Raw genomic sequence first — 16,990 nt, forward strand, 5'->3', positions numbered from 1 at the left:
CCGCCCATCACATATCCCTGCTAGTGTGATTCTGTATTTAGAGAATTAATCACATCAGTGACCAACAAATTTGTAAATGTTTACATCCATATCTCTTCTCTGGTCAAGACTGGTCAGCAAAGAGGTTCCGTGTGTATGTTTAACAGAGCAATTACTACAGACACCTTGGTTCACCTTGGTCCTAGCAGTAAAGTCACGGTGTCCCCAATTACTGAAGAGTAGCTCTCTGACAGGTCCTGTTACAAGAATGTGCTCACTATCACCATCTTTCCCTTCTCAGATGAAAATGTGGTACACAACATGGAAACAAACACAAACTTCTCATGTGTCAGGCACCTGCACAAGTAAAGGAGCTCCTACATATCCTTGAATTTGATCTGTAGCTGCTAGTGTTCGCCAACAGGAAGAGGAAGTATTTACCAATATGGAGGTAGATGCTGATCATTGAAGATTTTAGAATTTTCTAAGTCATCACAGAGGTCAACAGTTTTTTGCAAAAGTCATCTCTTTTGTTAGTGTGTATAAAACTAATACAGTGGTGAATCTGATTTAATTCTCTTTCTTCAAAAAATACAACGAATCTAGAAGTCTTTAAATTTCAGGATGGAACACATCATAAACAGAGATAATTTTACCAATAAAATCTGAGAAAACAGTTGAAACTGTTTCCCTTCTACACGGCAAGACTAAAGTCCCTGCCAAGTCTGCTTACTGCTCCATGGCTTGATTATCTAGTTTCTCAATTTTCCTACCCAATTTTTAAGAGTGTTTGATATGAATTTAATGTTGATTACTAAAGAACAGCCATCCAAAACTTCTTCAGGTGATAGGAGTCAAATACTGTTTCATGTATTAATAAGATAATTGGTCTCACATGAGTGCACCAATGAAAAACTGTACTAACACTCACCCATAATTTCCTGGTACCTCCTTGTTGACCTGTCGGGAGTTCTAGGTGAAGGTCTCCTCCACTTGAGTACATTTCTACCACCTAGGATAACAGAACACAAAATCATATTCTCAATGTGAGTAATTTGCCATGACAGAGAAGTCCTAATTTTAGAGAAAATTTTAAAACATATATTTTTAATTTTTTAAAAGATTTTATTTTATTATTTTTATTGGAAAGACGGATATACAGAGAGGAGAGACAGAGAGGAAGATCTTCCATCCGATGATTCACTCCCCAAATGAGCGCAATGGGCCGATGCTATGCCGATCCAAAGCCAGGAGACTCTTCCGGGTCTCCCACGTGGGTGCAGGGTCGCAAAGCTTTGGGCCGTCCTCCACTGCCTTCCTGGGCCACAGGCAGGGAGCTGGATGGGAAGTAGAGCTGCCAGGATTAGACCCGGCGCCCATATGGGATCCCGGGGGTGCAAGGCGAGGACCTTTATCACTGCACCATCACGCCGGGCCCAAAAATTTTAAAATATTGACAGATATGCAGGATAAGTACCATTAAATCCAGCATCTCAGAGGTGTAAGTAATTGCAGTAATTGCATTAAAAGTAACTTTGAAAAGTAAATTTGGGGGCCTGGCGCAATGGCTCAAAGGCTCTATTCTCACCTTATAAATGCCAGGATCACATATGAGTGCTGGTTTAAGTGTGGCTGCTCCACTCCCTGTCCAGCTCCCTGCTTATAGTTTGGGAAATCAGTGGAGCAGGACCAATGCCTTGACATCCTACACCCATGTGGGAGATCTGGAAGAAGCCGCTAGCTTTTTATCAGCTCAGATCATCCATTATGATCATTTGCAGAATGAATCAGCAATGAAAGATTTTCTGTCTCTTCTCTCCATAAATCTGATCTACCTTTCCAATAAAAAAAAAATCACAAAAAAGGGAAACCCAGGACCCAGCGTGATAGTGTAGTGGTTAAAGTTCTCGCCTTGCACGCACCCCGGGATCCCATATGGTTACCAGTTCTAATCCCGGCGGCCCAGCTTCCCATTCAGCTCCCTGCTTGTGGCCTGGGAAAGCAGTTGAGGACAGCCCAAAGCCTTGGGACTCTGCACCTACGTGGGAGACCCAGAAGAGCTCATAGCTCCTGGTTTCAGATTGGCTCAGCTCCATACATTGTGGCCGCTTGGGAAGTGAATCATTGGACGGAATATCTTCCTCTCTGTCTCTCCTTTCTGTATTTCTGTCTTTCCAATAAAAATAAATATTAAAAAAAATAATAACAAAAGGGAAACCCAAATAGCGTTAACTTTTTTCAGACTTGATTACGGAAAGCAATAGACAATTCTTCTTTCAAAGAGCATAATTCACAGACATCATTAAATTTTAAAAACACAAGTTCTATATTTCTTTTTTTAAAAAAAAATATTATTTATTGGATAGGCAGATATACAGTAAAGGAGAGACAGAGAGAAAGACCTTCCATCTGATGGTTCACTCTGCAAATGACTGCAATGGCCAGAGCCTAGCCAATCTGAAGCTAAGATCCAGGTCTTCCACATGGGTGCAGGATCCCAAGGCCTTGAGCCATCCCGTAATGCTTTCCCAGGCCATAAGCAGGGAGCTGGATGGGAAGTGGGGTAGCCAGGATGTGAACTGGCACCCATAAGGGATCCTGTCTGTAAGGCAAGGATTTAACTACTGAGCCATCACAATGAACCCCAAATTCTGTGTTTCTTATAGAGTGTTCCTTTATTTACACATATATAACAAGATTTAGCAGTGGATCTAAAATCTACCCTGTGAAATACTAAAGCTTTTAAACATTATTCCAAGATAAATGCAACCATTTTTAAAAACATCTGTTCATTTTTTCGAAAGGCAGCCTAAGAGAGAGGGTAGGGGAAAACCAGAGGGAGGGAAAGAGAAAGTGAGAGAGATGTTCCACATACTGGTTCATAACCGAAATAGTCATAACAGCCAGCTCTAGGCCAGGCCCAAGTCAGGAACTAGGAACTCCAACTTGGGCTCCCATGTGGGTGGCTGAGTCATCTCCCTATGCCTTTCCAGGCACTTTGGCAGGTGGCTGGATCAGAAGGGGAGCAGGTGCAAACTGCACCACTGATCTGACACAGGATGCTATCATCACTGGCAACAACCTGTCAAGTTACAATGCCAGTCTTTAACAGTTTTAATACAGTAGGAAGTGTTTGGTTTCTACTGGTAGCAAATTCATAGGTACTAACAGCTTTTTGGTTTGTGCTCACGGTCACAATTTTTGAAGAACATTTTTACTGCAGTTTCACTGAAGCATAATAAATAGATAAAATATACAACTTGATGAGTTCTGACATATGTAGGCATGAAGCCAGTTCTGCAATAATGGTGCTATATCTACCAGTTCCCACCCCTCCCCCAAATTTCTTCCTGACTGCTGAAACCATCCTCCCTCTCTGCACCTCCCATTCCCAGGCATCCACTCATGTGTGCACTGTAGATTAGTTTGCAATTTTCACAATTTCACATAAATATAATGTTTAAAATGGTATGTTCTCTTGAGTAATAATTTTGAGATGTGTGACTGTGTATCTATTTATAGTTCACTTCTATTTGATAGCGATAACTGTGGTTTATTACCCAGTCACATGTTGATGGGCACTGGGGCTGTTTCCAGTGTGTGGCCGTTAGAGATGAGGCTGCTACAAACACTGAGTGCAAGCCTTAGTGATGCCTTTTGCTTCCCTTTCTCTGCGGTATCTAGGACCAACTGGCTCATGTACAGGAAACTAACATTTAAAGGCAGGATCCTCAGTTCTTAAAAAATATACATTTAATGAACTTAAATTTGGAATGAACTAAGAAAATGGGAACAAAATTCTCCCTTGTGTAATTACAAAAGATCCTGTAAAAGGACTAAACAAGAAAAACAGCAACATGTATGTATAAACCTAAAAGGATTTTTTCAGCTTTTTTCATGTTTCCTTCAAGAGAATGTAGTCAGCACAGACTGATGAGCTCAGATTTTATGAGCATTATTACTTGCCTCCTGATTCATTATAGTGCTAAAGTACTAACTACATTAATCACTAATACACAGGGAGTGACTACAGACAACGTTCTGGAAAAAACAGACACACACAAACACACCTCCACTCTTCCCCCAATCATCACTTACTAATTCACTTATTTTTTTCAAAGGATCATGGAAACCAGAACAATGTTTGAAAACGGAAGATTAAAAATCCAATGCTATGGGGCCCGGTGCAGCGGCCTAGTGGCCAAAGTCCTCGCCTTGCACATGCTGATATCCCATATGGTTACCGGTTATAATCCCGGCTCGACTTCCCAGCCAGCTCCCTGCTTGTGGCCTGGGAAAGCAGTAGAGGACGGCCCAAAGCCCCAGTACTCTGCACCCACGTGGGAGACCTGGAAGAAGCTCCTGGCTTGATTGGCTCAGCTCTGGCTATTGTGGCCGCTTGGGGAGTGAATCAGCAGACAGAAGATCTTCCTCTGTCTCTTCTCTCTGTATATCTGACTTTCCAACAAAAAATAAATAAGTATCTCCAAAAAATCTGATACTATTTATCTTAGTATAATTTAGGGGAGGATAAAATTAAAGTCAACAAATTTCTACAAAATGTATTTACTTTGTGTACCCACTTATATGCCTTAAATGTTCAGCAAAGGTTAGAAACTAACCCAAGATGAGTGGTGTTTATTAATGTGGAAGGAACTGAGACTGGCACTCGGCTGTCAACACAGTAACTACTGCCTATATGTAACTGCATACATTTCAATGACTTAAAATGAAATAAAAATTCACTTCCTTAGCCAGCAGTCACAGAGCTAGTTGCCTCAGCATCAAACAAAGCAGATAGAGAACTTTACTGCCCCACAAAGTTGGTTGCATAGAGCCAGATTAAAAGGTAGAGTTCAAGGTAGCACTGTTTCACACAATTTGAAATGTTAACATTTTCTTTCAGCAAGAATGTACCAATATGTTGTGTTGTATAATGAAGAAATCATACATTGTCTTGATTTACTATGTGTGTGTGTGTTTACGAGATGTGAAAGTTAAGATTATAGGGAGACAGAGACTCTTGCATCGAAGGGTTGACTCCCCTACATGGCCAAAATGGCCAGGTCTGGGGAGTCATATGGGATATCCTCGATTTTCCTAGGCCATTGTTGGAGGACTGACTGGAAGGGAAGCACCTAGAACATGATCTGGCCCCAAAATGGAATGCCACTATTGTAGGCTTTACCCATTACACTGCAATACCAGTCACTGTAATTTCTTCATTTAAAGGAAAAGACTAGAGACACGGTATAATACACTACAGCACTCCCAAACTAACAGTGACGTCCTAAATAACCTATAGTAATTCTAACAGGACAACTTGAGTTTTGCATTTGCTTTCCTACTATGCTGGTGAAAAGCTCACTCTGGTAAGCCATGAACTGGAGAGCCCCAGTGAGTAAGCCATTGCCTGGAATGCTGGCATCCCATACAGATGCAGTCTAGCCCAGGTTGCTTCACTTCTGTCCAGCTCCCTGCTAATCTGGCTGAGAACACAGCACAAGAGGACCCAATACGAGCTTGCACTCCTGTACCCACATGGGAGGCCTGGAAGAAGCTCTTGGTTTCTGGTTTTGGATCAGCTCTGATGCAGCCACCGTGGCCATTTGGGGAGTGAACCAGTGAAAGGAAGATTTTTTTCTGTTTCTGTCACTTCCTCCCTCTCTCCGCAACTCTGTCTTTCAAATAAATATATTCACAAAAAAGTTATGTAGAAAAAAGAATTCATGAATTACATTTAAAGAGATAACTGTTTTCTGGAGAAGAGTTTCATAACTCCAAATGTTGTGGAGAAAAGGCAGGAACTGCAAAAAATGGTGGAATGAGTGAGTCAGGCCAGCTACATGGGTCCACTGGAGAGCAGCTCCCAGGTCTGCAGTCTGGAAAACACGTAACACACCATCTACAGCTGTGTGGGCAACCCCCTCTGCGGAGTGGCCACAGTGAGTGTACAAGGTTTGACTTCTTTCTTTAAAAACAGCCAAGTGAAGAAAGCAGTAGAATTTCTGTGTAGATACATAATAAAGTTAACAATGATTGGGAAAATTCACCACTGCCTAAAGCAACAAAAAAGATATAAAATGACAATCTGATGAAGAAGACAGGAGATGTTTTTGTCTTGTCAGCCCCATACAGCATCAGCCCAGTCTAGGGGAGAGACTTCTTTCTGCTTTATCAACTCAAGCCCTGAAAATCTCCCTGTTCTTCATTTCCCATCTCACTGCTTTCAATCATTTATCCTGGGGGTTGTAGCACAGCAAAAACTTCTTTAGTTGCCAAAGTTCTGTGCTTACCACAAAACATTATTTTCCCTCCACCTGTCATTTTAAAGCAACTGTTAAATCCTGCAGTGTTGGTCCCAGACAACTGTAGGACCCCGTGTGTGGCTGCACTGGAAAGCTGCCACATCTTCCATCAGACAACGTCATCTTATTATGGTTGTAACCTGCCAGTGAGACACAGAGTGGGGATTTAAGGAAATCTCTGGATTTCTGAACGCTATGTGAAGGAGAGCAGGAGCTTGGGGAATAGATTTCAAATTCGAAAGTAATTATCAAGAGAAGACCGAGAAAGAGAAGGAACTTGACTTTTAAAATAGAAACTCAGTTTGCATTTAATTATTCGGTATCATCTTTGCCCAAATGTTAATTTCTAGGCTGCCATCATCAGAAATACCACCAAAAAATTATTTGGGGCCAGAAAGAACTCATAGAACAACAACAAACAAAAAACGTGTAACTGAAAACTTTTCTGAAAATAAGGGTAGAGCTGTCCAACTGTAAAACCAGAGAAACCACAGTTGTTTAAAAACGTTCCAAAAAACCCACAATCGAGATTGCTACTACTAAATTAAGACTACAGCAAGCTGCATTAAAGCAATGTTCTTAAAACAGATATACAGGGCCCAGCGCAATGGCACAGTGATAAAGGTCCTCGCCTTGCACGCCCCGGGATCCCGTATGGGCGCCGGTTCTAATCCCGGCACCCTCGCTTCCCATCCAGCTCCCTGCCTGTGGCCCGGGAAAGCAGTCGAGGACGGCCCAAAGCTTTGGGACCCTGCACCCGTGTGGGAGACCCAGAAGAGGCTCCTGGCTTCGGATTGGCTCCAGCCATTGTGGCCGCCTGGGGAGTGAATCATCAGACAGAAAATCTTCCTCTCTGTCTCTCCTCTCCGTATATCTGCCTTTCCAATAAAAATAAATCGTAAAAAAAAAAAAAAACTATACAATTCCATTATTTTAAATAGTCTTGGAAGCTAACAAAACTGAGATTTCATGTTAAGCATTAATCTGTGCCAAAATCAAGTTCATTCTAAGTCACTGTCATGGACTCACCTGTAAAGGCTCGCTGTGAGGATTGTGTATGTTTATTATAGGGGAGAAGCTGCTGTTCACAGGGACCCTGGCCCCCAGGAACGGCCTTAACCGATATGGATTTGGAACTCCAACACCAAATACCTGTTTGAAAGAAGGGGGAAAATGCAGTCTGAGTTGCTTTACAACATTTTTAGAGGTATAGCTTTGTTCTATGGAGACTGATCAATCTGAGACAGAAATAATCGTAATTCCCACCTGGCCCACACTTAAAAAACAAAAACAAAACCACAAGCTTCCTTAGTTGATTGACTACATATTTGTTTTACTAGGAATATGTGCTCTTGGAATGAGTTCTGTAACACCCCCACAGATCTGCATCTGCAAATTTAAGCAATTACAAACAGAAAACATAAAAAAAGATTTGCCTGAACATGTGCAGGCTTTTTTGTTATTAATCCCATAACAAAGCAGTTTAACAACTATTTTCATGACACCTTCCAACTTATTAGGTATTCAAAGCAATTTAAAGATGATTTAAAGTATCTAGGAGATAAGCAGCAGTTATACGCCAACACGATGCCTTTTACATAAAGAACTTGGACATCCTTGGATTTGGGTAGGGTAGGTAAGAACCAATTCCAGGAATACTGAGAGATGACTGTAGGTGAGAAACTAAAATGACAGTTTTCATGAAGTTATGAAACACAAAATAAAATAGGCAGTCAAAACATACCCGGACTGGAACCATCATCAGAAGATGGATTTCTGGCCCAGGTAACCTTTCACATACCGAGCCCAGCCTCAGGTCATTCCAACAACAGAAGCACCTTAGTTGACTCAGCTGACTGAGTCAGATATTCAAATGACTTATATTTACTAAATGTCTCTAATATGTTAAGCATAAGCTTAGACAGTAGTGAACACGATACATAACATACCTATTCTCACATATCTTACATTGTAGCACTGGGAACAGAGTAGAAGACAACCAAAAAGAATAAAGAAAAAAATCTCAGGCTACAAAGTGAATTACAGAACATGTTTGGAAGGCAGTTAGATAGCTAGTGCGTGATCCAGTGGGAAGTGATGGTGGCTGTGAGACAAGCAGTGGCAACGAAAAGGCAAGCTGTGCAGACCTGAGAAATGTAGAAGGAAGGCTTGGTGAAAAACTAGATGAGGAAAAAGAAAAAAGGACAGCTGATGACTGGGGATCACGTGGAAGAACACTCTGATCGCAACTCCGGCCAGACTGGCCACAATCACCCAGTCTGTGAGGAGCTGCCTTTATAGCAAGAGCCATGATCTTCATCCTTGTGATATTCCTATCATCCACTTCCCAAGGGCATTGTTAAATGCATCATTTAGCACCTCACAATTACTGAACCAAGCAGCAAAAATGTACCAAATGCTTTCTAAACAATCTTTAAAGACTTACCAGAAGTAGAACATAGCTCCTTATTGAAACAAAACATTTATGCTGGTATGACACTTACTTTTAAAACACTCAAACTGTTCTGGGAAATGTGGTGAAAATGTCCAAAGCAAGCAAAGTAAATTTTCAAAACGCTGTCATATGGTAAGTCAGAACTGATAACATCTATTCTATTCTTTTAAAAAAGTTTTAATTCCAGTTCTTACCTGGTAAGTAAATACCCCATGATTAGATGTATTAATAAATAAAGTATTTTCTACATTTCCTACTACTCTTGCAAGAAAAACTACATCAAACGATGTATTTCCTCCTGGAAGAATTTTCTGGAAGAAAAAAAAAGCAAAGAAAGTTAAACTGGGCAGCAAACAAAAATCAGATCATATTGACTAAAATTAGCGAAAGCTATCTTAAGCATATTAGAATCATTGCCATAAACTACTCTTTTTCCTTTAGAGGATTTCCTTGAAATAACCAAATTGCTGTAAAATACAAAAAAGCTGTCCTCACAGTGAATGTCTGCAGTCACAGCTCTTTGCCCACTATTAGTCTAAACCCTATCTAACAGATGACTTTTCAGGATTCTATTCACTTAGGCTAGAATGAAGTGCCCAATTAAAAGCTATCCCATCAGTTGAGGGAGGCGCAGAGATGAAGTGCAGCTTTCTATACAGATGTTCTACTGTTACAACGAGCAGCAGCTTCTATTATTCTGAGGAATATGGCAGGTCTCAACCTCTCCACCTATATCAACTTAAAGCAAGAGATGGCAGGGACCTAAGTACATATGCTCAGTTATCCTGTGCAGACTGGGAATGTCACTCTAGGCAGGGAAATACAATTTTATTACAAGCAGACATCAGGGCCAAGGTATGAAATTGGAGACACTGGGACTGCAGCTCTGCCTGTAATAAAGCCTTTAGAAGCTATCAGTCTCTTTCTGCCTCTACGGAAATCTAAACCCTACACAGTTCAAAATACACATCACTCAAGTTCTGGTTTTATCTTGGGGTGAACGAAGCTGGGAAGAGCTTTTTTCCTGCATTACCAACAATAATAAATAGAAAAAAATTTTTTAAATCACATTTTCTTCCTTGAACCCATAATAGATTGGTTATCAACTAGCCCAAAACCCAAGAAAAGACAATACCTCCAGAAGAGATGGGTGTGAGTCCTGGCTCACTCTTGGCATGCAATGGCAAGGAGATGTGGCTACCATGCAAAAGGGAAAAAGACACAGCTAGAATTTTTGCAAATGGCTGAAGGAAGCGTTTGGGCTAGTTGGAGAATACAGAATCCCTACAAGCTGTAGGTATCAGGTGAGATGTACACTGGAGCCAGACATCAAAACAGATTTATACCTGGTAAATTTCCCAAGTAGTTAAAAATTAAATAACATACTTCTAAATAATACACTGCCACTGTTCATATAAGTAGAAACAGAGAAATTATAAACTAATTTGAATCAATTGGAAATGAAAATGCAAATCAAAATTTGTGGACAACAGTTAAAGCAATAGTTAGAGAGACTTTTTGTTGTTATTTTGTGAGAATCAAGACGACAGAACAGGGTAATGACATGCTTAAACAGACAGAGAAACATTAGTCAGGATGAAGCAGGAAACGGGAAAGGATAGACAGATGGCAGAGGGGCCCTGGAGACTGATGGACACAGGAAAGCAGTGAAGACAACACTGTGGTGTTGCAGTGACCAGACACCCCAGTGGCATTCAGCAAGCAGTGATCTGAACTGCACCTACAGCCAGGACTCCACCAGCAACCAGGTGGGAACAAGAGTTACAGGGAACTCAGGAGATAAGCCCAAAGAACTTTCTGTCCTACTGATTTCTTTGATTTGGCCAGGAGCAGAGAGAGCGCAGATCCCAAATGGGTGGTGTGAGAGCAGGGTGGATTTTACAGCTGAGACCTGCAGTAGAGCTGAATCGGACGCCATCTTGTTTAGGAAGACAAGACAAAGCTGGACAGGACTACACATGCACTGAGCTGGGGCGGGGTGCGGAGTACTCATATCTAGCTCAGTGAACAGCAATGACCTGACATCCTACAGGTTTCAACGAAAACGTGTGGGTAGCCCCTAGACCTAATGGCCAGCAGATCACGAATTCCAGGAATGGCACAGAAGGCCCCATTCTGTACACTGTAGCAAAAGCTTTGAGACTGCAGGGATAACAGTGAGCAGTCTGAGCTGGGAGTGAACTCACCGAGATCAGTGCATTGCACTGGTCCCACATCAAAAATAATTCCGGCTTTGGCAACTTTCAACTCAAAATAGGTCCATGTAGCCCTCAAACCTAACAAGCAAGCAGGTTGTGGCAAAATCAGCACCATCAACAACCAAGGTATCCTTAGGAAACCTGGTGTCTCCCTAATCCTGGGAACTGCTCGAACTGGAAGTGGGAGAAAGGTGCTACAAACAACAGGGCAGCCTCAGCATGGGATCACAAGAGGTGGAGAGAGTAGAGCCAGAGCTGGGGCTATGGAGACCATGGTAGAAATCTAACATAAGAGCCGAGATCTGAAACTTGCTGAAGGCAGTGGCACAAGTGACAACAAACAAAGAACCAGGTACCAAAAACAACGAAAAAAATTGAATTGTAAACCTGTGGGTGAGACAGCTTAGAAACCTGCCCCAAGGAGAAGAATCTGCTAACCAGGAGCGCAATGACCAACAGCAAAAGAAGAGACAAAGGGACAATGAGTATTACTGAAGACTCCTATGCAAAGGAGAAAAAGCCTCTGTCAACCTCAGAATTAACTTAAGAATACATCAAGACTAGGGATACAGAGTTCAAAACACTTGTTATAAAGCTTCTTGCCAACAGCAAGAAGCACATGCAAGAATTTAAAGAATCTATCACACAGCAAATTGCAACACTGAAACAAAATCAAGTTGAACTATTGGAAATTAAAGACACATTAGAGCAAATTAAAAATTCACTGGAAAGTCTCAATAATTGAATGAATCAGACAGAAAAAAAGATCTCAGAATGGGAAGCTCTTTCCTGTCACTAGGGAATCAAAATGATGGAAGCAGGGCCCAGCACGATAGTGTAGTGGTTAAGGTCATTGCCTTGGATGTGCCAGGATCCCATATGGGCACCGGTTCTAACCCTGGCAGCTCCACTTCCCAGGCAGCTCCCTGCTTGTGGCCTGGGAAAGCAGTTGAGGACAGCCTAAAGACTTGGGACCCAGCACCTGCGTGGGAGACCTTGTTGCAGCCACGCGGGGAGTGAATCATTGGCTGGAAGATCTTCCTCTCTCCTCCTCTCTTGTACATCTGCCTTTCCAATAAGAATAAATAAATCTTAAAAAAAAAAAAAAAAAAACGCTGGAAGCAGAGCTGAGTTAAACCAAAAAAAAAGTATGCAAGAATGAAAGATACCATTCAAAGGCCAAATATAAGAGTTAATGAGAGTCCCAAAAGATGCAGAAACAGACACTGTATTTACAAATGTATTTATTTAATGAAATAATAAGGGAAAAATTTCCTTATCTAGTGAAAGAATTGGGAAACAATATCCAGGAGGGGCACAGAACTCACAACAGGGTTGACCAAAAGCAATCATCACCAAGACACATGATAATCAAGCTCTCTTCAATAAAATATAAGGAAAAGATCCTTAAATGTGCATGTGAAAAAAAAAAATCAACTGACATGTAAAGGAATGCCAATTAAAATCACAGGAGCCCGCTCACAGGAAACTCTACAGGTAAGAAGAGAATGGAGTGACACATTCCAGATTCTAAACGAAAAAACTGTCGGCCCAGGATAACATGCCCAGCAAAGCTTTCCTTTTTGTTTGAAGATGAAATAAAATTCTTTCACAGTAAAGAAAAGTTAAAAGAATATGACTCTTCCAAACCCACCCTACAAAGGATACTTAAAGATGTTTTCTTGACAGAAAAAAGAATAGTGCCCACCAAAACCAAAGGCATATGTGAAGAACACCCCAGTAAAATTACAAGATTAAATCAATGAACAACCCATTGTTAAAATGACAGGACCAAATTACCATCTACTTATACTAACCCTGAATGTAAACGGCTTAAACTCATCAATCAAACATCATATATTAGACTGGATTAAAAAAACATCCAAACTCATCTATTTGCTGCTTATGGAAGATACATCTAACAAAGATCAATGGAAACGACATCTCATAGACTGTGTTTTTGTTTTTAGTTCCATCACTTCAGAACATTTTTTTTCTTATTAAATTCTTCACTAATAAATAACTTCCTCTTCAAGAAGCTTATTGATTTTCTTGTTCATTTCTTCAGTGACACATCAGCCATGCAGTAGCATATTATTTAAATCATGGCATTGTAAATTTTTTTTCTTCCTGTTGTTGATTTTGTATTGTGGCTTTTCATTTAAGAGGATGTGCAGGAACTGTGTAAGGAAGACTATCTTTTCTAGTGGAATGTTGTTTAACTTCATGGAGATGTCAATTTGTTTTTCTTCCTGTTATTTTGTTTTGTGGCTTTTCATTTGGAGGGATGTATAGTTGACTGTGTAGTGGAGACTGTCATGTCCAGTTGTGAGGATACAGTGCAGTGTGCATCTCCACTTCCAGATCGAGGATGGATTCCCAGTGAAACTGTTGGATGTGTCATCACAATGGGATGTTGGGCATCGCCACTGTCTATGCCCGCATGATGGATTATGTCTGTTTATCATTACTGTTGTAATGATATGGGGGAACTCGGTGGGGAAAGGGATTTGGGGAGGGATTAGAAAAAAAAATCACAGGGCCTATCATGAAATAACAATAAAAAATGAAAGAAAAAATATTTATTTGACAGCCAGAATTTGAGCGAGAAAAACGGCAAGATCTTCCATCTGCTAATGCTGCCAATATGGGTTAAGCTACTGCTTGTGACACCATCATCCCATTCAAGAGCAAGAGTCTTGGCTGCTCTGCTTCTATGCCTATGCCAACCCCTGCTACTGTGTCTAAGAAAGCAGGGCAAGATGAACCCCTATAATCACAAGGGAGACTCGGCTGGGATTCCAAGGCTCCTGACTTCAGCCTGTCACTGGGGTTATCTGAAAAAAGTCAATCAGTGGGTAGATTTCTTTCTCTTCCTATATCTCTCAGATAAATAATTCTCTCAAAAAATTGAAGTCAGAATTGGTATTCTGAAAACATATACACTGTATACTATATGGTCTGTACATTACATAGTGGTGGAAGACAAACAGCCCTAAGTTATAACCTTAATATGTTACTTTTAATTATAATTAGATAATTACAAGAAGTTGTATACAGAAAAAAGAAAAAAAGGCTTTCACACAATCACATTTCCCAAGTCTCCTCTTTATATTTCTACTTTTATTTTTAGGTATTCTTAAGACTAAAAACTTAATGAGAACTGTTAAAATATATTTATGCAACACCTAACCTTTTAAGTAACTCTTCTCTTCTGCATTTCCTATTAATCTAGAACTAACAGCAATGAACAATAAAAAGTTTTGAGTTACAATGTTTTAGTGTCAAAGAAATAAGATCTTAACAGAATATGACAAAGACAAATAGAATAAACAGGCAGAAAGGTTCTGCCTCCTCATTCTTAACATGGAAAACTTGCCATTTTCCCAGTGGTCAATGCAGCCATTTGGGGAGCAAACCAGCAGATGGAAGATCTTTCTCTGCTCTTTGCAAATCTGCCTTTCAAATGAAAATAAAATAAATCTTTTTGTTTTTTAAAGAAATTGGTGCTGGGACAGTCTAGTTTCAGATATGTCAATCAATAGCCTTTAGCGTATGCTGTTTGATCCATTGTCTGTTTTTCTAAAATTAAATTCAGTGTGAATATATCACAATTGGGATATACATTAAAAGTTTTTAGAAGTCTTCTTAAGAATTGCACATACTCCCATATGGCAATCACTGGCTTCCTGAGTGTAGACTGACGGCTTGGGATTGTCTGCATGTATCCAGGGCATTCCACAGCCCAAATGGCCTATTTCCCTCATTTACACTGCTTACTTAGCCCAACAAAAATTTATGTTTGTTACCCTTGGTCTACTGGAAAAAAAAGTGAAAATCCTGACCATTAACTCAAGTGAAAGGTGGAGTGTCCAGAAATAACAAAATTTTGAATTAGTAAAGGTAACAAGTTAAAAATGAAATGTGTAGTACAGGTGTGAGCTATTTTTGAACTGGTTCCATTTTTACTTCACTATTTGGTTTTTCTCACCCAACATGTATGCACAGTGACAGAAAGCTGGGTTCAGTTTATACGCAAATGAAGTTCTGTGCAGATGGTTACTCTCTGTACCGTAACATGATACAGATCACTGAGTAGGCTCACACACCTCCTGGCCCTTGTCACTAACCACGACCATGGCAGACCCTCATGGGGCTCAGCTCTGAATTTGTACACATGGATTTTCCCCCAGAATTATATTATTCAAGACCACTAGCACATTCAAACAGTTGTGAAATTATATTTTAAGGAACAACCAAGAATAATTTCAGGAAAATTTTAAGACATTTTAGAACAGGGATGTCTTCCATGAATATACTACAAACTAAACATTTTGTTACCAATAAGAGACTTATCAATCCTCTTTATAAAATGCTTTTTCAAAAAGCCAAAATAGGACCAATGTAATTGTTTAAGCCTCTGCCTAGGGTGCTGGTTCAAGTCCAAGATCTTCCACTTCTAATCCAACGTACTGCTAATGTGCATGGGAGGGCAGCAAAGGACTGCCCAAGTCCTTTGACCCCTGCACCCACACAGAAAACCCAGAAGAGGTTCCAGACTTCTAGTTTCTGACTGGCTGAGCTCCAGTTATAATGGTCATTTGGGAAGTGACCCAGTAGATGGAAGGTTTTTCTCTGTGTTTCTCCTTCTCTCTGTAAAATTTTCCCTTCAAAGAAAAATATTTTTTTTTCCTTTTTAGAAAAGCCAAAATAATGTATTTTTTAATCTCTAGAAATTGCTGGCTAAGAGCAACATATGACGAAACACAATTTTAGAACAATGGATATAAAAACCTAAACAGGGCCCAGCGCGGTGGCGCAAGTGGTTAAAGGTCCTCGCCTTGCACGCCCGGGATCCCATATGGGCGCTGGTTCTAATCCCGGCAGACCCGCTTCCCTTCCAGCTCCCTGCCTGTGGCCTGGGAAAGCAATTGAGGACGGCCCAAAGCTTTGGGACCCTGCACCCGCGTGGGAGACCCAGAAGAGGCTCCTGGCTTCGGATCGGCATAGTATCGGCCCATTGCGCTCACTTGGGGAGTGAATCATCGGACGGAAGACCTTCCTCTCTGTCTCTCCTCTCTGTATATCCGCCTTTCCAATGAAAAAATAATAAAAATAAATCTTTAAAAAAAAAAATAAAAACCTAAACAATGGGTATAAACCAATACAATGACTAAGTGTTCCCATGTTTTAAAAATGACCTTTTCATTTAGTTATATTGTCAATGAATCAGTAAAAATCCTGGGAAGATGAAATTAAATTCTAGCTATCTGCTTCTTCTGATACTTGTTTTTTTTTATTAATTATTTCAGAAACCTATATGTTAAAATTTAATGCATCCTGTTTAAGCTTCAAATTCATTCAAGATCCAATTATGTTGGTCAGAAAACAGTTCTTTTTTAATAACAAGTTCACATATGACCTATTAAAAGTATAAGCAGAATTTCAGAGGATACTTGTGGTCAGCAGAACCCTCAATGACCCCCCAAAACCTCTGGCTGTAATCTCCGAGACCAGGAACGTGAAGAGGTGGCACAGCCGTAATTATTTACACCACAGTGAAAAAGGACTTGTGCAGGTCTAGCTCAGGTCACCAGTCAGACAGTCCTGAATTAATCACAAGGGAGGCTATCCAGTGACAATGCTTCTTGGAGAAGTAGAGCTTTCTCCACTGGTGGTAGAACCGGGAACCAGAGGGAGAAAAGCTACAAAGGAAAAGGCTGCAGTGCTGCTGCCTTAAAGGGCCATGGGGTCCCAGACAGTGAGCCAGGAGGGAAATGCCAAATACCAACTGCAGCGTTACCGAAGTCTGCCAGCAACTTGAACAAATTTGGAAGTGCATTTCCCCTCAGGGCCTCCAGACACAGACCCCGCCCAGAGAATATCTTAATGACAGAATGGGGGAGCAATGATATACCCAGTTAATAACACACTAGCCAAGACTTACAAAACTATGTACTGCTAAAAAAATATTGGCCTGAGCTGTCAGGTTTGTGGTCATTTATCATACAGCAATAGAAAACTGATAT

At 40.6% G+C, this 16,990-nt stretch overlaps 1 protein-coding gene across 1 annotated transcript in view; it reads right to left on the reverse strand.

Moving 5' to 3' along the window:
- The window catches only part of TMEM131 (transmembrane protein 131), a 157,640-nt gene that overhangs the window by 58,900 nt on the left and 81,750 nt on the right, over positions 1–16,990 (reverse strand). The window contains exons 6-8 of the mRNA XM_040993760.1: positions 8,937–9,053; positions 7,317–7,439; positions 911–991 (exon numbers count right to left, since the gene is read on the reverse strand). Coding sequence (XP_040849694.1) covers positions 911–991; positions 7,317–7,439; positions 8,937–9,053 — 321 coding nt within the window. The remainder of the gene's footprint in view (positions 1–910; positions 992–7,316; positions 7,440–8,936; positions 9,054–16,990) is intronic.

This window comes from Ochotona curzoniae, unplaced genomic scaffold (assembly GCF_017591425.1).
Source record: "Ochotona curzoniae isolate NIBS_2020 unplaced genomic scaffold, NIBS_Ocur_1.0 contig_883, whole genome shotgun sequence".
NCBI lineage: Eukaryota > Metazoa > Chordata > Mammalia > Lagomorpha > Ochotonidae > Ochotona > Ochotona curzoniae.